This window comes from Anthonomus grandis, chromosome 4, assembly GCF_022605725.1.
Source record: "Anthonomus grandis grandis chromosome 4, icAntGran1.3, whole genome shotgun sequence".
Lineage (NCBI taxonomy): Eukaryota > Metazoa > Arthropoda > Insecta > Coleoptera > Curculionidae > Anthonomus > Anthonomus grandis.
Window position 1 is genome coordinate 12,479,737 of NC_065549.1, and position 23,532 is coordinate 12,503,268.

The 23,532-nt window shown below is 28.6% G+C and overlaps 2 protein-coding genes across 2 annotated transcripts in view; one reads left to right on the forward strand and one right to left on the reverse strand.

The window, feature by feature from the left end:
* LOC126735075 (neuroligin-1-like) overlaps positions 1 to 23,532 on the forward strand; it is a 545,354-nt gene that overhangs the window by 190,842 nt on the left and 330,980 nt on the right. The window contains exon 3 of the mRNA XM_050438970.1: positions 15,470 to 15,522. The gene's annotated coding sequence lies outside the window, so the exon portion shown is untranslated. The remainder of the gene's footprint in view (positions 1 to 15,469; positions 15,523 to 23,532) is intronic.
* On the reverse strand, positions 10,766 to 19,181 carry LOC126735232 (uncharacterized). Its single transcript, XM_050439182.1, has 4 exons — positions 19,177 to 19,181; positions 11,458 to 11,666; positions 11,140 to 11,402; positions 10,766 to 11,084 (listed from the first exon to the last, which is right to left on the reverse strand). Exons 1-4 carry the CDS (start codon positions 19,179 to 19,181, stop codon positions 10,902 to 10,904), a joined length of 660 nt encoding a protein of 219 aa, XP_050295139.1. The 3' UTR covers positions 10,766 to 10,901.

A 23,532-nucleotide genomic window follows, 5' to 3' on the forward strand; every position in this document is an offset into this window, starting at 1 on the left:
TTTTTTTGATAATTTATCTAACATGTGTGATCATTGATTTATTTCGCCTTAAAAGGTTAATGATTTTTTAGGATAGGATAAAATGATATAACGCAATAATCTTCCATAAATATATTTTTAAGTTTTGCTTAAAGATCCTAGAAAGAGCCCTTACTTTAAGTTGATTAAAAAAAGTAATATCCTAAAGACAGAAAAAAATAAAAAAACTTTAAATAAGGTAAATGATAAACAATAAAACTTATAAAGCAACAACTCTTGCAGATAACATCAATAAAACTTAAAACAAAGTACGTAATGCCATAATAAAGGACATTTTCTCATGAATGTTATACGCGTTTAATATCTAGGTAAGCATCTTAAGGGGAACATTAAAACTCGAAATATAGAATATTTTGGTCTATTTTTAAAGATGCTGGTACGATTTAAAAAAAAATAAAAAGTTTATTAATATGTTTTGTTGAAATGTTTTTATCTTTTGATTAGACTAAATATGTGAGATTTATAAGATTATTAATCTAATTTGTGTAAAAATCTATTGAGGTGAAAAAAGGAATTACTCTAACAATTGTTCTCTTTAAAAAAAAATTAAACAAGAAACATTATTTTGGTGTCCAAGTAAGCATCTTCAGAAATAAATTTAAGTACTTCATACCCTTTTGAATATATCATTATGGCTTAAGAAAATTTGTTATTTATTATTTTTTAAAGAAAATATTTTACTCAAAGAATCAACTTTGAGCGTTTAATTTCCACCTGTTGCTAAATATTTAGATAATACGTACACTTTTCACATAATAGTTTCTATCATGTTTTATTGCATATAAATCAAGGTAAATCACCAGATCGACGAATCACTCATATTTGAAATATAGCGGAACTGTCAGCTGAAATTGCTCTGCTGCTGGCATGCCGCACTCATCAAATCTATGCGTATAACTTTGGTTCGTTTGCGGATGCAATTTGGCAAATCGTTTTAACGATCTCGCTTAATGTTGATAAAATAAAGCTTAGTAAACTTTTTTTCTCTTTATATTTTATGTTGTAGCGTAATAAAAATCTGTATTATATTTACTTTAATCTATATACTATAATTGATATGCTAAATGAAAAGAAATATGTTTTAATGGACACTATAAGCCTCAAAGTCAAGCTGAAGGTGAGCTAGGCACACTGTAAGTTTTTTTAATTTTTTAATAATAAATTAGTGATTATATCAGAAACGTTAATAACCGCACTTAAGTACTCCTTAAATTGATAAAGTGTCTCTGTAATTGGAAATGGAGCTACTGGAAATTTTTAGCTGTGAACGATTGTCTTAAGTTTTACACTAAATTAAATCGCGGTTTTGAACGAATTAAAAAATTTTAACTTTGAATTTTGATTATTCTCTTTTTCATATAAAAAAATTGAGACCATCCAGAAGGTCAAATTGCTTTTAGTTTTGGTACTATTTTTGCGTTCACAAAAATCAATAAAAAAATAAAACTTTGCATTCTCTTTCTCAATCTCAAGGTTCATGCTACATTTTCGTATCCAGTAAAGTACTATCTCGGTAAATCGCTTCCCTTGCCTGAAAAGTATTGTATCTAAGGACATTTAAATAATAGTCCCTTAGATTAACTTATGTATAAGCGACATTTTGAATTTCAACGCCAGAAAAATAAAAATTATTTAAATAAAAAAAAAAGAACAATAATAAAATTAAACAAGAAAACTCCTGCAGAAATCTTGATAAATCTGAAAACAAAGTACGTAATGTCAAAATAAACAAGATTCGTTTACAAATTAATCTGTAGGTTGTTCTGATGGTATTTTTTTACTGGCAGATAAAAGTAAAGTGATTGTATCTGAAAAGAGTTCATAATAAGAAAGTCAAAATCTGTACTCTTGAAGAAAAGGACAACTTAATATAGGATAAAAAAATTTAACTCTTGACAAAATAAACTAGATTGTGAGGAATAATTTCGTTGTAGTAGTAACAATCATTGTCTCTTAGTGGCGTTAAGATGATCACCTCCAAAGAAATTGTTACAATTCCGTTTAACATATTTTACAAGCTTAATCTTTGTTTTTGTCACTGATCACAATCTTCGCTGCTTGCACTCAAGAGAAGAGATCTTTGAAAGTGCTATTCTTGTTTAAAAATTACAGAATTTTGGACTAAATGGAACTTTTATGCCCTATGATCAATATATTTATCGTCTTTTTTAAAAGTGAACAGTCGCTTTAAATCGAGTCTCATGAAGAGTTAAGTTGGTGAAATACTAGATCTCTTAGTTGATCATAAATGTTAATATTGGCAACGTTTTAACCTTTTAGAACTTATCGTCATCAAAACTCTTTAAGCGCCAAAAAAAAATTTTAATTTGAAAAAAAATTAAACGTATATTAACAAAATTAAACAAGAAAATTGAGACAACTAAAAATTTTTGCAGAGATCTTAATAAAGCTAAAAATAAAGTACGTAATGTGAAAATATATGAAGTTTGTTTTACAAATTAACCTATAGGTTCTTGTAGTGGCATACTTTTTAGTGGTAGATAATAGTAAACATATTATATTAAGAAAAAATTCCCAAAATATAGTATATATATTCCTAGATTATAGAATATAATTTATAATTTAAAAAAGTTGTGGCTCTCATCAGAATAAATTATGTTTTAAGGACTAATTTCAAAGAGTGATAGTCTCTTACTGGCGTTATGATTACTTCCAAATGAATTGTAACTATTCTTATTGTAATTGTAACACTTTTGACTTACTGAATTTCTGGATAGCGTCATGATTTTTCTTTGATCCGAATCACAGCTGATTGCACTCGAGATCTCTGGAAGTGCTATTCTTCTTTTCGTTCAAACATTTGAAGATTTTAAGATAAATGGTATTTTTCAGTTCTACTATGAAAATTTATCTCGTTTTATTTAAAATTTATTTAAAAACTCTTATGAGAATAACATTTTTAATAAAAAAAGTTGTTGTTCTAAAAAATTATTACATAATAATATTTAGACTATTATAGTCCTGTGTTATCTTTCTTAGTCTTAAGTTATTGTGACACTTTTTTACTTATCCAGGCAAAATGCTTCATTTCAATGTATATATTTGCCACGTTCTGACCTTTATGAGTTTATCCTCAGAACTCTTAATGCCGCAAAAAATAAAAAATATTTAAATCAGGAAAAAAAAGTACATTAACATAAAAATTGAGAAAACAAAAAACTTCTACAGAAACCTTAATACAGCTGATAACAAAGTACATTGTATGAGAATAAATTAGGTTAAAAAAAATTATCTGTAGATTGCTCTGATATATGGCATACTTTTTACTGGCAAATAATATTGTATTTAAACAGATTTCATAATGTGAAAGTCAAAATCGATATTTTGGAAAGAAGTATAACTAAACATAGATTAAATAAATGTTGGCACATCAAATATTTCTAGAAGTGCTATTCTACTTTTACTTTGTAGATTTTACAATTTTAAAAAGAATGGTATTTTTAAAATAGTTGTAAAGATATTTATTGTCTTTACGACTATTTTAGGTGAAGTGAACACTCACTTTGAGGACGCCTATGAAGGAATATTTTCATTAAGAAAAAAAGAATATTCTAGCGCAAAGTTCTAGTATAGTATAGTAGTAGTATAGTATAGCGCAAAGTTCTATTAATGTTTTAATTCTGCCTGTTCAGATTTATAATTAATGGCAAAAGAATAGGTTAATCGGGATACTCCAGGTCGCGAACAAGTAAAGATGGCACCTACCGACACGTGTTTCTGTTTTTTGGCTTCTTCAGGGCAGGACAACCAGAAAACCATAGAACCAAGGAAAAAGTAAAAAAAAACAGAGATCACGAACAGAAGCAAACAACCAATTTGTGTTATCAGCTCTATTAACTCCGGTTTTGGAGGAAAAATGTAGCATTCACACTAAGGAAGCATAATCGTTTATTCCTGGAATAATAAATATGTTTCTTTCCTGGCAAAAAATTCAATTTGACAAAAGTTTTGAGTGGAACGTTGGCGCCCAACGTGTGAGTATCTCGAATGGATAATATTTCTCAAATATCCCAAACAGTGTGTGAAAAGAAAAATCATTATTCAGTATTGAAATTATAGGTGATAAACCCCTCTTCCCATCCCCATTTAACATCCTCTACTCCATGAAAAATTTTTTTTTACATAGTTACCCTTACTATAAATCTGAACAAATTTTTGGACTTTACTTTTTAGCCCAAATCCTAGAATAATAAATATGTGATAAGTATATTTCTTTTTTGGAAAAAAAAAACAATTTTACAAAAGTAGGTTGAACTTTGGTGCCCAACATGTATGTATTTCCATTGTACCATACCACAGAGTATCCTAGATAATATGAAAAACAAATATTCAATATTCGATATTGCGACTGTAACTGATAAGCCCTCTTTCCCGGGGTGTTGGATAGTACCACTACTATGCAGAAGAGAAGACATACATGCATCAAAACATACTTTAATTATTTAACAAACCTCGTATGTTACTACAATTCAACAGCCAACAGTGTTTTTAGGTTTAAAGATCAACATTTATTAAGTGAAGATTTTTAAAATAGACTTGCATATACGTAAGCAACACTAATTTAACCCTTGAGTTATATCAACAATAAAAATACACTACAATAATACTCCAATTAAAATATTAAATTTCAATTAGAACAATGAAGCTCAACATTCAAAAATTATTATTTACAATTTCATTTGTTTATCTTTATAGAAACTTGATTGAAACGCCGATGATTTGCCAATCTATCTTAATTTACCTTATATAGTTAAAATTAGATTAGGATAATGATGTTTAAATTAAACTATCTTTTTATTATAATAACTTCAGAATATTTAGAAACTTGGTATTTTTACATAATTTTGATTAGTACGATGGCTAGATAAATTGCAAAAAGAGGTGCCAAACAAACAAAGGAACCGAATAATTTTTAATGCCAAATGACGTACTAAGCGCCAGAAATTCTTTTTTCGGTATTTACTCGAAAAATAAAAAAACATAGCCGACAGCGCTTTTCAGGTTTTTCTAGTCAATTTGATCTAATTTTCGATTCTGATGTCAAAATTATGCCGTGCCATTGAAATTTTTATGGGAAATTCAAAGTAACAGTTTTTTATTTAAATGTCGTCTTCTACCAGTTTTGCTAAACCCTTTCGCGTCCTATTGGATAGATTAATTAAAAGTACAAAGAAATATAAGTACATATGTATGCTTGTTTGAAAGGTAGAGGTAGAGGTCCAGAGGAAATACCTTTTAAACAAGCGCAAAAAAAATAAATCGGATAAGTTTTTTAAAAATTATAACCACTTAAACAATTACACTCTCACTAAATTCTCCTACCTTATGAAGATCGGTGTGCCAATGAGTCTTTGATCAAAATGCTGAAGAATATTCCAAAGTTTCTAATTCCGCTAAGTTTGTATCGTTTTATTCACCTGTTTTAATATAATACATGTATAAATTTCGAATGTTTATCATAGGTTTTATTAAATGTGGTTCAATCTCAATGAAAACTTATTATTTAAATATTATTCTTAGTATATGTTTAAAACTTTTATTTAATAGCGATTTAATTTTATGATCCTTACATGGCCTCTATAAGGTGATGTCATCTTTAAATATATGATACTTTTTATCTTCACTATGGGCCCCAAAAGTAAACGAAGATGAGCTTCGTTTTTATTTACTGCAAATATATAATGAAAAAGTGACATAGTGTAGCATTTTTATTTTCTTTGGTTACTTTCATAGTGCAATAATTTAATATTGTATTAAGTAGTACTGATCGCGACATCTAGTGTACAGTCGGCTAATGACCTTGTAAAAAAAATAATAGCTCCTAGATGGCGCTAGCTGTTCTTATCGCTTCGAATTTTAAGCAATTTACTGGAATCAGGTTATTTTTCTCTCTCCCTCTCTTTGACTTGTCTCTTTGACGTGTGATTTGACACGTGATCTTTGTGTCTGTTTGTCTTTGTCATTGATTAAGTACGCCGTGCTCAACTTTTTACGTTTGGGCATTTTCGATACCGGGCTGTTGTTGCCATTAAAGCCTGTAATTTGCATAGTTTGCCTTTTGGGATTAGATCGATTTCCATACTCGCTACAACTTAAAGTCAATTATTGTAAAACTGGGCCTACCTGAGATTATTCATCGAAAAGGTACCCAGAAATTGCGTTTTGGCTTTCTTTTTAAATTGTGTCGTCTTCAGGTTAACAAACTCAATTGCTCGAGGTTGAGGTTCGACTTCATGGCGATACTAGCCATGTAATGTGAAAATTGCTTTAATATATTTTATTAAAAAAAACCTCCAACATCTTGAGGTAAACTTGAATCCTATTTTTTGTAAAACTTTTTCTCAAACGTTTTTAACGCCGCCATTTTTGAAGTTTCACTTGTTATTTTCACGTGTCTTGAGTGAGATCTTAGGTAAGGTCTTATGTTGGGTCCTAAACCGGATTTTATGTAGGATCTTAAGTAAGGACGTACGCCAGATCTTAAGTCAGGACTTTAGCGAAGTATTAAGTCTTAAGTGCCATCCCAAGACCATCCCAAGCCACCTCTGATGTGATCTTTTCATTTTCCATCATAAATTAGAGCTTCATTAGGATTCCTTGCCTCTTCATGACGTTATTGATTGATGTTGCCCTTGAATCTGCACAATGGGCTTCCAGGTCAAGCTAGATACGAGGAACGTGTAAGCAATGCTACCATTTTTGATTTGTTATTTTGATTTTGGAACTGGTCATATTGTATAATTTATACTATTTGGTGGCTCTTTAAATTATTAATTATTGTCTAGTGCCTAAAGTTCTTTTTTAGCAATTTGCACGTAATGTAAATTGTATATTTAATAAAATAATATTTTATTTAATTTATTTAATATTAACTTCTGACGAGTACTTGATAACCCTAGAATCATATCTTTACCTACTACAAAATAGTGGTACATTTAATAAGTACCTGAATATATTAACATTTAACTTGATATATCGAATAAATACATTGATTAAGGAAAAAGTTCATTCTGAAGTGGAGTCTACTGCTTGCCATCATCAGACTTGAGTATTGGATAATACTTAAAGTATTGTTTGTTGTTGGTTAGAATGTGTGTGTGTTAAGTAATTCAAGTCTGATGATGGCAAGAACACTTACCGAAATGCATCACTCCTGAAATTAGAGGATTAGCATTTTATTTGTGGAGAAAAGACCTACTATCTTTTAAAATACATTGAGTTCAATTGAGAAGATGCTGGAAATGGTTGCCTTGAACTTCTTCATACAAGAACAGTCGGTTCGAAATTTTACACCAAATATTTTCAAATACACTAACATCGATATTTCTACAAATATTCGTAAATCCAGTACTGAAGCAGGTTCCGTTTAGTACACCTTTTGCTTCAAATAGCCCTATAAAAAAAAGTCTAGAGGTCTCAAATCTGGCGAGCGAGCTGGTCATTCCACAGGTCCTCGATGGCCAATCTAACGACCGGAGAAATTGTTATTTAAATAGTTTCGAGCATGTCCGGAGTAGTGTGATGGAGCTCCATCATGCTGGAATATAATATCTATATCGAATTCATTAGGATTCGTTTCGACAATTTCGGTGAATAGAGGGTCAATAATATTTTGCAGCATATATAAATACAGCTCCCCTGTTAAATTTTGTTGGATTATGAATAGAGACCCCACAACATGGTTTCCCAATATCCCTGCCCAAACGTTTATTTTTGCTGGATATTGAGTATGATTTTCCCGGAAGACGTGAGGATTAGTGTCACTCCAATAACGACAATTTGGTCGATGAACTTTACCGTTGGAAAAAAAAAATTTATATTCATCACTAAAACAAATATTATGGAGATAGGTAGGATGCCGTGCAATGGTTTTCATCATAGTTTCGCAGAATTCTGTTCTTCGATCAGGGTCATCTTCAGTTAATTGGTGTACCATTTTGATTTTGAGGGATGATACTTATTCCTTTTCATAAGTCTCCATACAGTAGAAGGGCAAACTTTATGTTCAATCGCGACGGAGAAAGTTAATTGTGTGGGATTAACTATCCTCTCAGCAATTATTTGAACTTGCTTTTCTTCCGAAATGGACGGACGTCCTGGGGACTTTTTGTTGTTTAGACTACCAGTAGTTGTAAATTTAGATACGAGTTACCGTAAATATTTTTTACAAATAGGACGATTCGGGATACGATCGATCGAAAATCCTTTCGGTTTCGTGAAAGTTACGCGTCGCACCGTAAATAAACATCGCTTCGATTTTTTCTTCCACTGGACGAGAATTGACCATTTTAAACTACTACTACTAAAACCGAAAAATAAATGAGAATATTTTAACTGCACAATGATATTTGTTTTCGTACTGATATTTTTGTCACTGTCAACAAAAAAAAAACAAAACAAACTTTTATCATATGCCTGTCGCTGTAGATACGGCAGAGAATAACAATTATTTATAGAGATGTGCATGATAGTGTTTTTGTATTCAGGTAATTTTTAAATGTACCAACATTTTGTAGTAGGTAAAGATATTACATTTATATTCTAGGGTAATAAAGTACTCGTTACGAACTTATGATGTGCCACAAGACCACTATTTCCATTTAATTTTGTTTTCAAGGTGGCTGCTGGGGGCCATCTTGAAGTTTTCATCTGTCAATTTTGCTTTAAAACATAGTATTCATTTATCAATTGCATTATCTCAGATTTCAATATTTTGAATTGATCCGTTCAAAAAATAAAGAGGGGAGGGGACATATTTTTTGAGTGTTTTAGCAATTTGGTGCATAAAGTTTTGATTTCAGAGGTAGTACTTTTAACAATAAACTGTCTTATAATTTTAAAAACAATGATTTATTTAAGTGAAAGGTTAAACAATAAACATTGAGCATTATTTGCATATTTTTTATAATATAGTATTGTTAATAATTGAAGTTTATATTGTGTTTTACTATGTATTATATTTATTTTCATTCTTTTGTTTATATGAGAACCAATTTGCCAGTTAAAAGTTCTTACAAATGCACTTTAAATTAACATACCAAACTAGATGGTGCCCACAATTTCAAAGGTAAGCATCTCTAGAATAATTTATGCCAACCCACTGCCAATTAATGTTCTTTAGACTTATGATCTGCCATTAGAATATGTGCCACTCTATTAAAGACTTTCAACATCAGTCAATTTTTAATAAGAAAAAAATCTAATAAAAAGTTGTTACTATAGTTTAGTAAAAACTGCATCAAGTTTTCTATTTTAAATAGTAAGGGAGAAATGCTGCAATTACAACTTAAATAGAACACAGTGTACACAAATACTAGAATCCAGCTTTTTTTAATATTTAAAGAAATTTTGTCTAACTAACGGTTTAAAAGGGAATACATTTTTCCCCAGGCAATCTTAATATTAAAAATGGTTTTTAATAATAAAAATATTTTTATTAAAACATAAAATTTTAATGAAATTAAAAATGAACTTTAATCATAAAATTAAAATAGATTTTTAGAATGCGCTGGTAGAATCAAGCTAACAAATCAACCGTGGGATAGCATTTGCAACCGGCAAAATTGATGAGTGCGGCGTGCCAGCAACAAAGCAATTTACGCTGACAGACTGGCCATATTTCAAAGATGGCCGATTTTCGAAACGAAATATGCGATCGCTATAAGCTATTCGAACTAGATGCGGAGCTGTATACACCAGTATAGAAATGTATATGTGTTTGCTCGTTTAACCGGTGATAAATTTACAAATGCTCAGTTACGGAAAAGATACTGTACACCAGCGAGGCTCTCTCGAATGGTTTGTTAAATTTTATTTATTATTTGGGATTCTGTCAATACAGAAATGGAAATATATGATATAAAATATATATATTTTTTACCAGTTTTACTGTTTTTTTTTAAAGGTTTTCTGCACCAAGGCATTTTTATATAGTCATATTACAGTGTATCCAGAATTGGTGAGGCATGTATTGCGATCTCGAAAACTGTTAAAGGGGTTATGGTTAAATGGGAAAAGTTTTAGTTATTTGTATTTGCACATAAATTCTTTTCAGTTTACAATTTTATAGCTTGTAGATTTTAGGATATTTTAAAAACCGTACATGATACATCTTCGAAAATATCCTAGTTTCTTTATCTATAAAAAGTATTATTTCTTATTATTAAAATCAAGAATATAGTTCTGTGGGGAGAACTGAAATTTTTTTGTTACCCTTTCGCTTTTTTGTTTAAATCGACGTCGCACATATTGTAGCATATCAGGAAATATTTGTTGGCATTCAAATGTAATCCTTTCGCGCAATTCGTTTATTGAAGATGGTTGGGTAGCATAGACTTTACTCTTTAGGTGACCCTACAGAAAAAAAATCCAGAAGTGAAAGATCAGGTGATACTTGGCTCTGAGATAGTGATAGTGCTAAAAAGAAACTTCTCAATTATTATTGTGGTTTAGATTGCATGTTATGCGCAATCTAAAATCAAATCTAAACCACTATCCTTGATTTTCGGAAAAACAATATTGGGAATTCTTCAATAAACATCAAGCAGATAGAACACTAAGGTATTACTGGATATCAAATATATTACAAATATTACACTTTTATATTATTCAATGAATTGAATTGAATTGAAATTGAAATTGAATGAAGCTATTAGGAAAAAAAATTATATAACCTCATACAGATATTTTTATAAACTTACTTCTATTTTGTTACACGTATACATCTAAAAAAACATCATACAACTTTAAGGAACTTTCCAGGATAGTCAATACCAAATCGTACAGAGCAAAAATCTTTTTTATATAACTGACCATGATTGGTACAAATTTCGCTAAAATGACTAACTTATGGATGGCGGTTTCTTGAAGTTTTTTTTTAGATCAGAATCGACGAATTCATTGTAGGCTCGCGAGGTCAGTTCCAAAATGGGCGCAATATAGTCCAATGGTGATCGCTTTTCAATTTTCTTCGAAACATCATCGTTGATATTGGAAGACGGAGCGTTTACACTCATAACGTTAGACTAGAACATAAATAATAATCATTATATATAGAAATCTTCTACAAAGGACACTTACGTAAGGTTCTTCATTTTCTTTTTTACTGCTATAAGTATCCATGGCCATTTTTAATAAATGCAATGCAAAATCCATATTATCATTGTTCTGTTCTATTTCTCTGCGTTTTATCCTTCTGGTGCGTCCTTGCACCCCTATAAACCTATCGACGTATTGGTCCAGGGTGTTTTGGCAACCACCAAGGGCATAACATATTTTATACGCATAAATTGGGAAGAAAATTGTTATTACCATAGCAAGCCCTGCTATTATAATAACAGTTCCTAAAAACAAGAGATTTTATTAATAACTATAATCGAGAATTATTATGAATCTTACCTGTTGTAACTGCAGCTATATTATAATTGATCCATTTAAAATCTGGGGAAAATGGGTTGAATGTTAGGTTACGTAAAATCTCACTTATGCTTGTATCTTTAACATTGTTATTTGCTTCGGCTATTTGGGTTTTCTGGTCCTCAACCGGTTTGGAATCAATGGAAAATATTAATAGCACAAGGAAGCTGAGTAAAATCAAGTATTTTGACCTGAAAATGGAACTAGTTAGTTAATAAAAGGCAATTTTAAATTATGAGTTTTAATTTTTTTAAACAAAAGCTAATTTTCAATAAGAGAGTAGTGGATATACAAATAAAACTTTAAAAAGTGATAACTAAATACTAAAATAAGAAAACCGTAAGTGACACAACCAAATTTGAAATAAATTTATTACAAAATAATACTCTTTGAATGTATTTAAAACTACTAAAGAAGAAAGCAGTGCAATAAAGAAAAAACTAAAATCAATGAAGATCTTAAAGGAACTGAATGACCCTAAAAAAAACAAATATTAAGAAATCTTGACAAAAAAAATATAAAGGCTTTAATATAAGTTTAAACTGAAGAATGAGGATGTGCAGAACACACACTGTACTCTTGAAAACGTGTAAGATACTGATGAATCTTAATTAAAATGCTAAGTAACGAACAACAAGTTTTAGTAGAATATTATGAAAAAACTGCTGCTTATGAAAATTGCTTAAATAAAGGTACTTAAAGAAACATTCCTGGGGTTGAAATATAAGAAGAAGCAGCTGACGTCGAAAAATCCACAGTAGATTCTGAAGATATGTGGAAACATATTGAAGTATACTTTTGAAAATGCTTCTACAAATTTTATTTAATTGAAAAAGCAAGTAATAAAAAGCTTTCAGTAGAATTTGCAAAAAACTCCAGCTGGTAAAAATGGTTTAAGTAAAGACAGCTTTAGCAGCAAGCTGAAGAGGCTTTTAATAGAATTTTCAACTAACTCTGGTTAATTAAAATAGTGAAGTTTAGGTTAAGTTACTAAAAGAAGCATCCGAATTAGAAAAAAGCTACAGAATATCGAACAGATATCGGGATATTTTGAACAAAATATAAAAATGAAATTTTTTTTGTAAAATACAGAATTTTGAACAAGAAAAGAATCATTTCCTTACTCCATAAATGTAGATTTTTTCAAATATTTTACTTTGAGGATATTTAAGCTAGAAAATTGTTCTAATAAAATTTTAAAAAGAAAAATCTTAAAAAAATATTTAAAGACAGTAGAAATTCTTATGACAAATAATCGAATTTTATTTGGTTGATATTGATAAAACATTTCCTTGTTTTATGCAGGTGACTTACAAATAATCAGTGATTCAAACTGTTCTATACATCCAGAAAGTCACATTAGGCAGCACATGTTAACGAAAAGTCAAATATAAGTAAATTCTCCTATAGTTTGAAACTTTACCTAATGTAATTGTAGTGTATTTTTATATTTAAGCTGTGAAATACCTATTTACATCTAGTAAATAAATAGGGATAATTAATCTACTGCTATTCTTTGCCATTTTATTAAATTTTTGGTTGCAACGACTATACGAGTAATTTAACGTCTCTGTTAATCAGGGTTAAGAGGAGAGCTCTCTAATATCTAATGACGTCAGAAGGTTATACCACATCTTACAAAAAATATCATTATAAATTATTAAACATGAATATTTAATTATGAAGACTAAAAACACAAAATCAATGAATGCAGTGTATATTGATTAATCAAATTTTGCCACCAAGAGGATCAGATCTTAAGAAAAGAATAATTTAGTACTGACTAAGTAACTTATAAAGTGACTCAGGAAATTCTTTAAAAAGTTAATTTAAAAAAAGTAAAAAAGTTTTTGTTCTGCTTTTGGCTATATACATCTCATCATTAGTTATTTATTATATTATGAAATATGTCGCTATTTAGGTAAAACTATGAATTCAGAATTCAATTAAATATATCAAGGACTTGCGGAGATTTATTATTTTTCTCATATATATATAATTATATAACTCAACCATATCCAAGAGACCGATGACGTTTGGATACGCAGTGGACAAACCTTTTGACCAAGACCGTAGTTCATCTAAAGAGCTGCAGTCGTTGGGGCCTGTTTACATCGCAGTATTATAGGTAAGTGTTATAAGCGAGATCATTTAAGTGATAGTGACTTTTTTTAAAAAGTAAAATAAAAATGTAATTGGTGAAAGTCGTGCAATAATTAGCAGATTATTAAATTTCATAGAAACTGAAGCAGTGGCTGGAGAAGTCAGTATTCCTTTTAAAAAGAAGCTTTTAAAAGTACACATAAATTATTATTTTCTAATGAATGTTTCCTTAATTGCAAATAATAATTCACCGATAATTTACTTTACAGCGATCGTAAGTTTTAAGAAGAAAAATATTATTTATGCCTTAAATGTGAAGACATTTAGTGTTTATTATAATTTAGTTGTTTTGATATATACATAGATAGATGCTTTTAAAAATTAATAATTTTTCGGCTGTACTTTAGATTAGTTAACTTATAAAATTTATAACAATTATTTATTCCCTATTAATACTTAACATATTAAGATAATATCCTATAATCATAAGCAATTACCTACTTATATATGTAGCATTAGCATATTTATGTAGTTTAAAACTAAATAGGTTTTAATTTTACATTATTATCAATAATATAAATACCCGAGAAAAGCATATTGGGTACGTCTCATTAGGGCAAGATCTTTAGAAATGCCTAAAATAATTCCGTTATTTAGGTAATAAGCCCGGTGGTCGACATATTGGTAGGTAGGTTATTATAGGGACAAAATCAAAAAAAGTGATATAGGGCCGCTGAAAGCTGAAAAGGGCCTTAAGACTATTTTATGAGAATACGCGAAATTTGAGTTTTTTCTTAAAAGAATATAATAATAAAGAACACCTATATTTATTAGTAAAATAGATAGGTAAAGTTTAAATTTTAAAATATTAGTATTATTAATATAGGTAAAAATAGCGCAAAAATCTAATAAATATTATTCAGGTTTCTGCAATAAAGCACACAACGAAACTTTTCCCAACTTCAAAACTTGCTTTAAATTTAATACTGTGATATAGCTAGAATTTTGTGATAAGTTTGAAAACTTTTCAATTTGACAATTTTGACACAAAAAAAGTAAAATTCTAAGAATTTTAATGTAATGGATGTTACACTTTAGGCAAGTTGTTTTTGAATTAGAGACAGTTAAAAATTACTTCTTTCGACTTTAAGAGGCTATAAAGCCGTAACTATTTATCCTAGGATTATAAGACTTTTACTTTCCCATTTTTTTTTTAATATTAATTTTTGAGTATCATGCACGCACTGACTAATTGTTACATTTTTATGATGTAGAATAGCAATATTTTGTATTGCTAAATTTTTATAAAATTTTTTATGACTTTTTAAACATTTTATTAATGTTTTTGACTGTTTTCGTTACTTTTTTGACTTTTTTTATTTTTCTTTCTTGTTACTATTTTTATTTACTTTCCTATTTTCTTACTTTTTTACATTTAGTATAAGAAATTTGACCAGGTACATTTATGTCTTTTGTACCCAGTTTTGTATATATTTATTTAGCACTTGTATTTTGATTTATATATTTGTGTGTTTTGCTTTTTATGTATAGGTTTGTCTACAAAATTTTTAAAATTTTTTGACAATAAAGCTTGATTGATTGATTGATTAATTTTTTAAGGTGTATTAAATTAAAAAACTGCCATGACAAATAGTTATGTCCCTAGAATCTGCTAAAGTCAGAAAACGTCGATTTTCAATACTGTATCTAATACCCTAAATACCCTAAATTAAAAACTACTTGATTAAAGTATATCATGCATTATATTAAATTTCGTGGGTAAAATATTCCATTAAAAAAACTTTTTTTTCTATGTTTCGTAAATTTAAAACACCCTGTACACCTTGTTATTTAAGTAGGCCTCACCTTATTTAATTTAACCTTATTTCAGATTTTTGGACTTTAAATTGGCTCCAGAACGTTTGAACTCTTAGCTCCTAACAGGTAAGATTTTTATTTCTTTTTTTTAATTATATTTTTATTTATGTTTAAAAAATAAAGAATTGATAATAAACGGGTTGCATTATGAATATTATTAACAAATAAAAAAAATATCGGTATAATCTGATCAGTAATTTAATATAGTATGGTAAGAGTTATTTACCATTCTATATTTTACAGCATCTAATTTTTAGTTCTCTTTTCCTTTTTTTCTTAATTCTTTTAATTTATTTTCAAATTTAAAAGCTACAAGTAGAAAAGTTTATTGTTTCTTTACGGGTTCTCTGAGATAGGTCCAAAAACATTTATTACATGCTAATAATATATAAACATTATTTTCTAAAAGTTAAACGTTTAAGTATGGTATATTTTACACTATTTAAAGACATTTATAAAATGCGTTTAATAAAAAATTTTTTTTTTTAAATAACATTACTTTCAATGTAGATATTTTTTTTAATTTAAGATGCATTAAACAGCATAAGGGGGTAACTTTGGATGTACACAGAGAAAAATGTATTTTAGCCAGTAGTGTTCATAAGAAATTTATCGTAAATATTATTTAATTAAAAAAAATACTCCACTGCGTTTATCTTAAATAAATTTTATTTCTTAAATCCTTGTTTAATTTTGAGCAAATTTATATTTTTGAGTTTTTTTTATTTGTATCTCCTATTTGGTATAATTATTGTTTCAAACATGTTAATACATTTGCTATTTTTGTTCTGGATTTCTTTGTGTACGATATTCCATTATTATACTAAAAGATATAAACGTCTACTAAAAGTATATCGTATCCTACACAGTGACATATATATGATATCGAAGTCATTTTATAACATATTTAAGGTATAGTAATCGAGTGTAAAGACTAGCTATGTAAATCCATTCTCAATTTTCTTAAATGCCAACATTTTCTTCCTTGTGTAAACAGAATTGTATATGATATACGTATATTCTATAGGTTAATAAATTTACCTTAACCATATAAGGTTGATAAATATATCAAAACTTTTAATTTAACATTTTCGAACCTAGATAATGAAAAGTTGTAGAACCAAAAAAAACTGATGTTTTTTTCAAAACTTAATGGCTTATCTTAAAAAAACTTAATTTTCACTTATTTTCGATAAAAAATAGTACAACAAAATAAAATTTTATTTTGAAATAAATAAAATGGAGCTATTCTCCGTTTTACTTGAAAAGATTAAGAGAGAAAAGTATAGATACCAAAAAAACTATAGAATTTAGTATCACCTATTATTTTCTTAAAAAGCATTTTTTCTCAGGCAATTATTTTTCGCAAAAAAAATGTTTTTCATTAACACTACCTTACCTTAAAAAATTATTTTCAAAAATCATTGTTTTCCAAAATAATATGCATGACAACAGCTGGTTTCGTGGTTTCGTCCTTAATATCTAATCAATAACACAGTTTGTTTATTTAAATTTGATATAATTATATATATGCATATTAATAAATATTTAATACAAAAACAGTGCTATTGGATTGGATATTATAGACGAAAAAGGGTGATTTTTTAAAAGAATTTCTTACTGGGCAAATGTTTGGGGTGGGTGAAAGGGCAAGGGCTGTGTTGATAAAAATCAATGTTTTGGCAGAAAATATATATTCAATATTTAATTAAAGAACACTGTTTATTTAAATTTGATATTATTTTATATATAAATATTAAGTATAAAGACAGCGTTATTAGATTGGATAATATGGACAAAAAGCGGTAATTTTTCACAAGAAGTTCATTCAATATTTGAAATGAAGTAAATGAGCTTAAAGATATGTAAGTCTTGCATCAATTTTTTTAAATGCTAAAGTTTTCTTTCTTTTGCAGACAGAATCGTATATTATATACGTATATTCTACAGTTTAATAAATATACCTTGACCATATACGGTTGACAAAAAAATCGTCGAATAAATATATATTTAATGATAATAATAAATAATGTGTTGCTTGGGATTAGTCTTCTGATAAATCTGTTTCAAAGTTTTAGATTTCTTATAATTTCTCAAAATTATGTGGCCGGAAATTTTTTTAAAAGTATTTGTTTTGATGCTTATAGTTAATTCTTACCTTACAGATTACAAGAATATTGGATTATAATGACATATAAGTAGATCTTCAATCAACGGTTCGAATTATATTTAATAATTTTCAGGGCTTTACAATAGATTGAAAGAAATAGTGTTTAACTTTTTTTCCTCCATTTTCTATAAATATTTAATTTAAAGATTAATTTAATAATTATAATACCCACTCTACTTAACCGCACTTTAACTATGTTATCTACGTTTTTAAACCTGTAATATATCCTTTCTTAATTTGATGAGAGAAAACTACGGCTTCGGTAAGGTTTTTGAACATTTTCTTTTTTTTTCACGTTTTTAAGCTCTATTATATGCATACTCTCATTTCATGTTAAATTATATATTTTATAATTTTTTAACAAATATTTATAGAAATTGAAAAAAAAACATTTCTTTTTATCTATTGTAGAGCTCTAAAGATCAGATTAAAAACAAATAGTTTTCTTTAACAAATAATCAATACACCCAGAAAGTACCTCTTTTAATACACAATATCTGGTCACAAATTCACAAGAATTTCATGTAATAATAGTTTTTTTATACTGTTTAACAGGTATCTTAACTTAAATCAATTAAATATTACCTCTCAGCTTATAACAAATTAAAAAAAGGGCAATTTTATTTAAGAAATATGCTTCTTTCAAATATAAACCATATTTTTAGACTGAAAATAAAGTGCATTTTTCATTCGAGGCGTTCGAAAGCAGCGCGGCGAAAAACCTGAAAAACCTAACGATACATCATCCCGTCCGTGTATTTCACCTTCCGCATTACGGTTTATATTTTCCACGCTTTCATGTTTACATATTCCCAAGAAAATTACGTTGGCAAACAAAAGAAAATCAGCATTTTCAAAAAGAACTTTGTTTTTTATTTGGGCAAAAGTTGGCGATACATGAGAAGCCCATTAGTTTAATACTGTGTAGAGGAAAACTTTTTTTGGATTTTCAATTTTTAGGAAAATTAAGTAAGATATATTTGTTATGGAATTTTCTTTTTTGAAAATGGTTTAGGCCAATCAGTCCGAAAAAGATTGCCTATAAACTTGTATAGCATTTACCTCTCCGAAGTGTCATCCGTTTCCCATTTGTGTAAATATAAAGTTAAAAGGGAGGGATAAAAAGATCCTTCGGACAATAAAAACTGTAAAAGTTATTCCTTATATTTCCATAACAAAGGCAATCGAGCACGGATATTGGCCGACAAAGGAAATTGTCTTGTTAGTTCTGGATAGAGTTGTGGGCTCTTGGGTAGAATATAAACGCTGGAAAATGGAGATTAGGACAAAATATTGAGTTTCTGTTTCCCTTTTTTTATTGGGTTTTTAAAAGGATATAGTTTATGTTCCTTAAATGCATTTTGAAGTATTTTATGATCAACCGGATTATATTACAACTCAATAATAAAATTTTTAAAGAGAAGGTTTACATTTTTGTCTTAAGGGGCTATTCAGGTGCATTTTTGTTTACCTGTCTCTTTATTTTTATTAATATCTGACATGTTGATTTTGATTAAAATAAAATATTGAAACAATCGTCATCTACTCACGGCATTAACGCGCATTATCTTCAGTCAGTTGTGTTAGTAACAGTATTTTTGATATATAATATAATTTATTAATGATTATTCTTAGCAGACGATGCGGTGCGTGAATTGGAAGTGCGGAGTGAATTGCAAAATTTGACTTACATAAATACAATGAATAGGATTCCCTTAAAAAATTAAAGATAAAATTAAATACTTATAATTAATTTTAGACTTGTTCGTTTGATTGAAAATTGAACAGACGATTTGGACTATATAAAATTTTGATAATAATTAATAATTCAGAAATAAAATATAAATTTTAAAAATATGGAAAACATATATATCTTCAAAATTCCACCAGTATTAATTACAAAATAAACCGTATAAAAAATAAATTTAAATTACATTAGAAATTACAACTTAATATTAAATGTTGAGGATAACTTACATGTTGATGGAGATCCGACTCAAAAGACACCAGAAACTAAACTAACCCAGGCAAAAAATATTTTGAATTTTTGACTTAGGGTTGCAATAAAACAATTACGCATTTTACCTAAGAATTCTCCCTCTCTGAAGAGATAAGCGGAAGGTATAGCATAAACCGATACGAAATATCCGAAATAATTGAAGGGATCTTATAGGGGTTGATATTTTCGGAATCCTAGGTAAATTCATTGGAAATATACCCTTATAGAGACTAATTAACTATATGTCTTGATATTTTGCTAGCATACCTTGGAACTTTTACTATTAAGAAACTATTACTGTTATTGTTGATTAAAAGAGAATATGATAAATAATATTTTTTTGTGGGCAAATTATATAAATTATATTAAAAAAATTAGGCATAAATAGAAATGTGTATTTTCTGAAGTTATTGACATTAAATGTTGATACGGAACACAAGAATAAAAAAGCGAAAATAAATTGAAAAAAAAAATATTTTAAAAATCACATAAATATTCTTTTAAGTCAAGTTTTAGTATTTTTTTTTAAACCTAAAATACAGTCTTAGGGCAAGTAATTTAAAATTTTCAAATACTATCCAAAAGGATCCTATATATCTAATAAGGGATTTATTTAATGATGATTTGTTAAAGGAAAGTTCATTTGGAAGTTCATAAATCATCATTAATGCCTTTAACTGCTGAAATCTTAAATACCATTAGGAGAATTAAAATAAAATATCACTGACGTAAAGAAATGAATACATTCGTTAAATGAATTAGTATTATTTACTAAAAACTAAAGAATTCAAAAGGATAACTTACATATTAAGGTAAATGTCACTCAAAGACACCAGAAATCAAACTGACTTAGGCAAAAATTATTTCAAGATTTTGGGTCTAGGTTGAATTATTAAGCACTTTATTTTAAAATCTAATCTCTCTTAAGATAAAAGTAGAAGGAAGCAGTAAATTATTGTCTTGTGGTTTATTAGGGGTCAAAATTTTGGAGAATCTACGTATATTATTGAAAGTAAATATTTTTGGATTATTCCATCAAATGATGGTAAAAAATGGAATTTTTAATCACTTTACGTGTCATTTGGCACTTTTTATGCTGCTTTTTGACATGTTCAAATATCATATATATATTTATGTCATTTACTAGAGGGTTCGATGAATGTATGATGAATAATTGCATGGCCATGGTAAATTATTAAAGAAAATTTTAATCAACTAAATAAAGTACCAGGACCCCTTTACTGTAAAAATAACTTTATTTATGTTCAAATTTAATCAAGGATTAGGGGTCCAAGGATAACACTTAAAAAACATTTAAAATGTCAAAGTCCTGAATTATAAGTAATTTAAAACTAATTATTAACTGTAATAAAAATACTGAAAATAAGACAAATATACAAATAGGTCTATAGAGTTTACAAGTTTTCTAAAGAGAACTATATAATTTCCTTAAATAGAGTATTTTCCAGCTAAATAAATCCAAAAAAATGTAAGCTGATCAAGCAAGGTCCAACAAATATGAAATTAGCTTAAAATAACGAAAAAGTATTTAATATGATAATTGGTGAGATAGAGGAAAAAGAAATGACCTTCCATTAAGCAGATGTAAGAATACCATTATCAACACTTTAAGAAGCTAATAATGCGATATTATATGTAAAAAAACATTAAGCGCGAAGCAACGATGATATAAATGGAGAACTGCTTAAAAACGGACCAAGCAATCTGCACCAAAAATTGTATGAAATGATTCTACAAATATAAAAACAAAAGAAGATACCTAAGGAGTGGAATGGAAGTGTCATTATGTATACATAAGAAAGAAAGCAAGAAACAATTTCGAAATTATAGAGATATATTGCTTATCAATACAGCAATATTGAGGAGACTGACTCCTTGAGAGAGTGATTTCGTGCTAATCAACGATGGATCAAATATTTTTGATCAGACAAATATTGGATTAAAACCGGGAATTCAACCGGAATATCCACCAAATTTTCATTCATTTGTGGCAAGCATATGACTCCATAAAAAGAAGCAGGTTATGGAAGACAATGTTAAAAATGGGCATACTAGTAGAGACGAAACTAAGACAAGACCGTTGGAATTTTCCCGATAGTGGGCATAGAATCCGAGATATTGACCTCCAAAGTTTGGGATTTTCCATTTTTCGAGTATCCCCCCCCCCATATCGAATTTTTTCACCAAATATTGCATTTTTTCGTAATCGAACTCACTATACCATCGTCTTGCTTTTATCACCTACATCACAAACACACCGGGTTATAATGGGATTCGAGCAGAACTAACTGAATGAGAGCACTTGAAAATTTAAAAAGTCATTTTTTTAGGTCAAAAATAGACTCCAAAAATGCGATATCTCAGCTAATATAAAAGCTTTGACCTCGCGGATGATCTCGTTAAATTCAGAATGATGAAGACAAACCCGTTGGAATTTTTCCGATAGTGGCCATAAAAGCCGAGATATCGACTTCCAAAATTTGGGATTTTTCATTTTTCACAAGTAAGGGTAGAAAACAGAACATCAACGCCATATGTAACATCAGCTCTTAGACAAGGAGACGGCTTATCACCGTTGCGATTTATTTTTGGTTTGGCATGGCAACATGCAGTTAGAAATCTAGCGTCAGAGCTAACAGGTTTTGCGCCTCAAGATTTAAAATTGCACTTTTGCTGATGACTTTAGTCTAGTCTTCAGTAGTAACTGAAGTCATTTATTCAGTAAGAGACATTAGAAAAGTTTGTTCACAGCTGAAGGAAGAAGCAGGTAATCTGGGCTTACGAGTAAATGCAGAAAAAATAAAATTTATGTTTGTTACAAACAATCCAAGGCCCTAAATCAGGCAGAGTATAACCCTAAATGAGTTCAACTTTAAAGTGGTTAAGTAATCTACATACCTAGGACCGGTAACTATAGATGACAATCGAGTAGAAAATCCTATTGAGATCTAAACTGCTAAAGAGCAATCCAAACTAACTGTGCATAGGGCAATATTTATTTAGTTACTTATTAGTTAGCCTACTAGTTACCTATGATAGTAAAACTTGAACCCACAATCAACGGGAAATAGTTGTGCTTCTTGTGTTTTAAAGAAAACTTCTCAGAATGAGGTTTGGACCCAATAGATAAGTGTAGAAAAAACGCCGCAATGCTGAATTGACGGCAGTGTATAGTAGTAAAAACATAGTCAGACATAACAAAGCTAACCTAATAAGATAATCAGGTTATTTGTAAGATCAGAAAATCACAGATTAATAAAAAGAGTATTCAGAATTCTGAAGCCAAAAAAAAAAAGAAAAAGAAAGAGCAAAAAATACTACATTGGACAAATAATGTTCATCGTCGCTGGACCCTGGCCAAGAACAAGAAAGGTAGTAGTTGAATTAAATATTCATTATTTATAGTAATAATAAAATATCTTTTATAATACAAGAATACAGATTTATAATTATATTCTAATAATATTTGTCTTATTGTATTAATTGAATTATTTCATATGAGTTAACTTTTCATCTAAGAGCTCTGATGAAACTGATCACATGTAGCTAATAAGATGATTATGATAATAGATTACGTAATATGTTTACATTCAGGTTTAATCTAACATTTCTTTTATCATTTTTATTGCATAACTCTCCCTATGATCGCTACTTAATAAGACCGTTCAAGATGAACACTTAATATGATCATATTTAAGCCTTCTAAATTTTTATTAACTGGGATGAAAAAATATCATCACAGTTAAAAAAATAAAAGAGCTATTAACGATGAGCAGAACTGTACAGATTTATTTTTTTGTCTGAATTAGAAATTAGAATTCTTGAATTTTTTAGATTTATGATATGAAAATCATTAATTCCTCTCAGTGGATATTTGGAAAAGTTG

Bases quoted from the DNA above. Each gene is read 5' to 3' on its own strand.
- LOC126735232 (XM_050439182.1), bottom strand. The intron at 11,403-11,457 runs GTAAGATTCATA...TCTTGTTTTTAG, and splicing joins TATAGCTGCAGTTACAACAG to GAACTGTTATTATAATAGCA. The intron at 11,085-11,139 runs GTAAGTGTCCTT...TTTATGTTCTAG, and splicing joins AAGAAAATGAAGAACCTTAC to TCTAACGTTATGAGTGTAAA.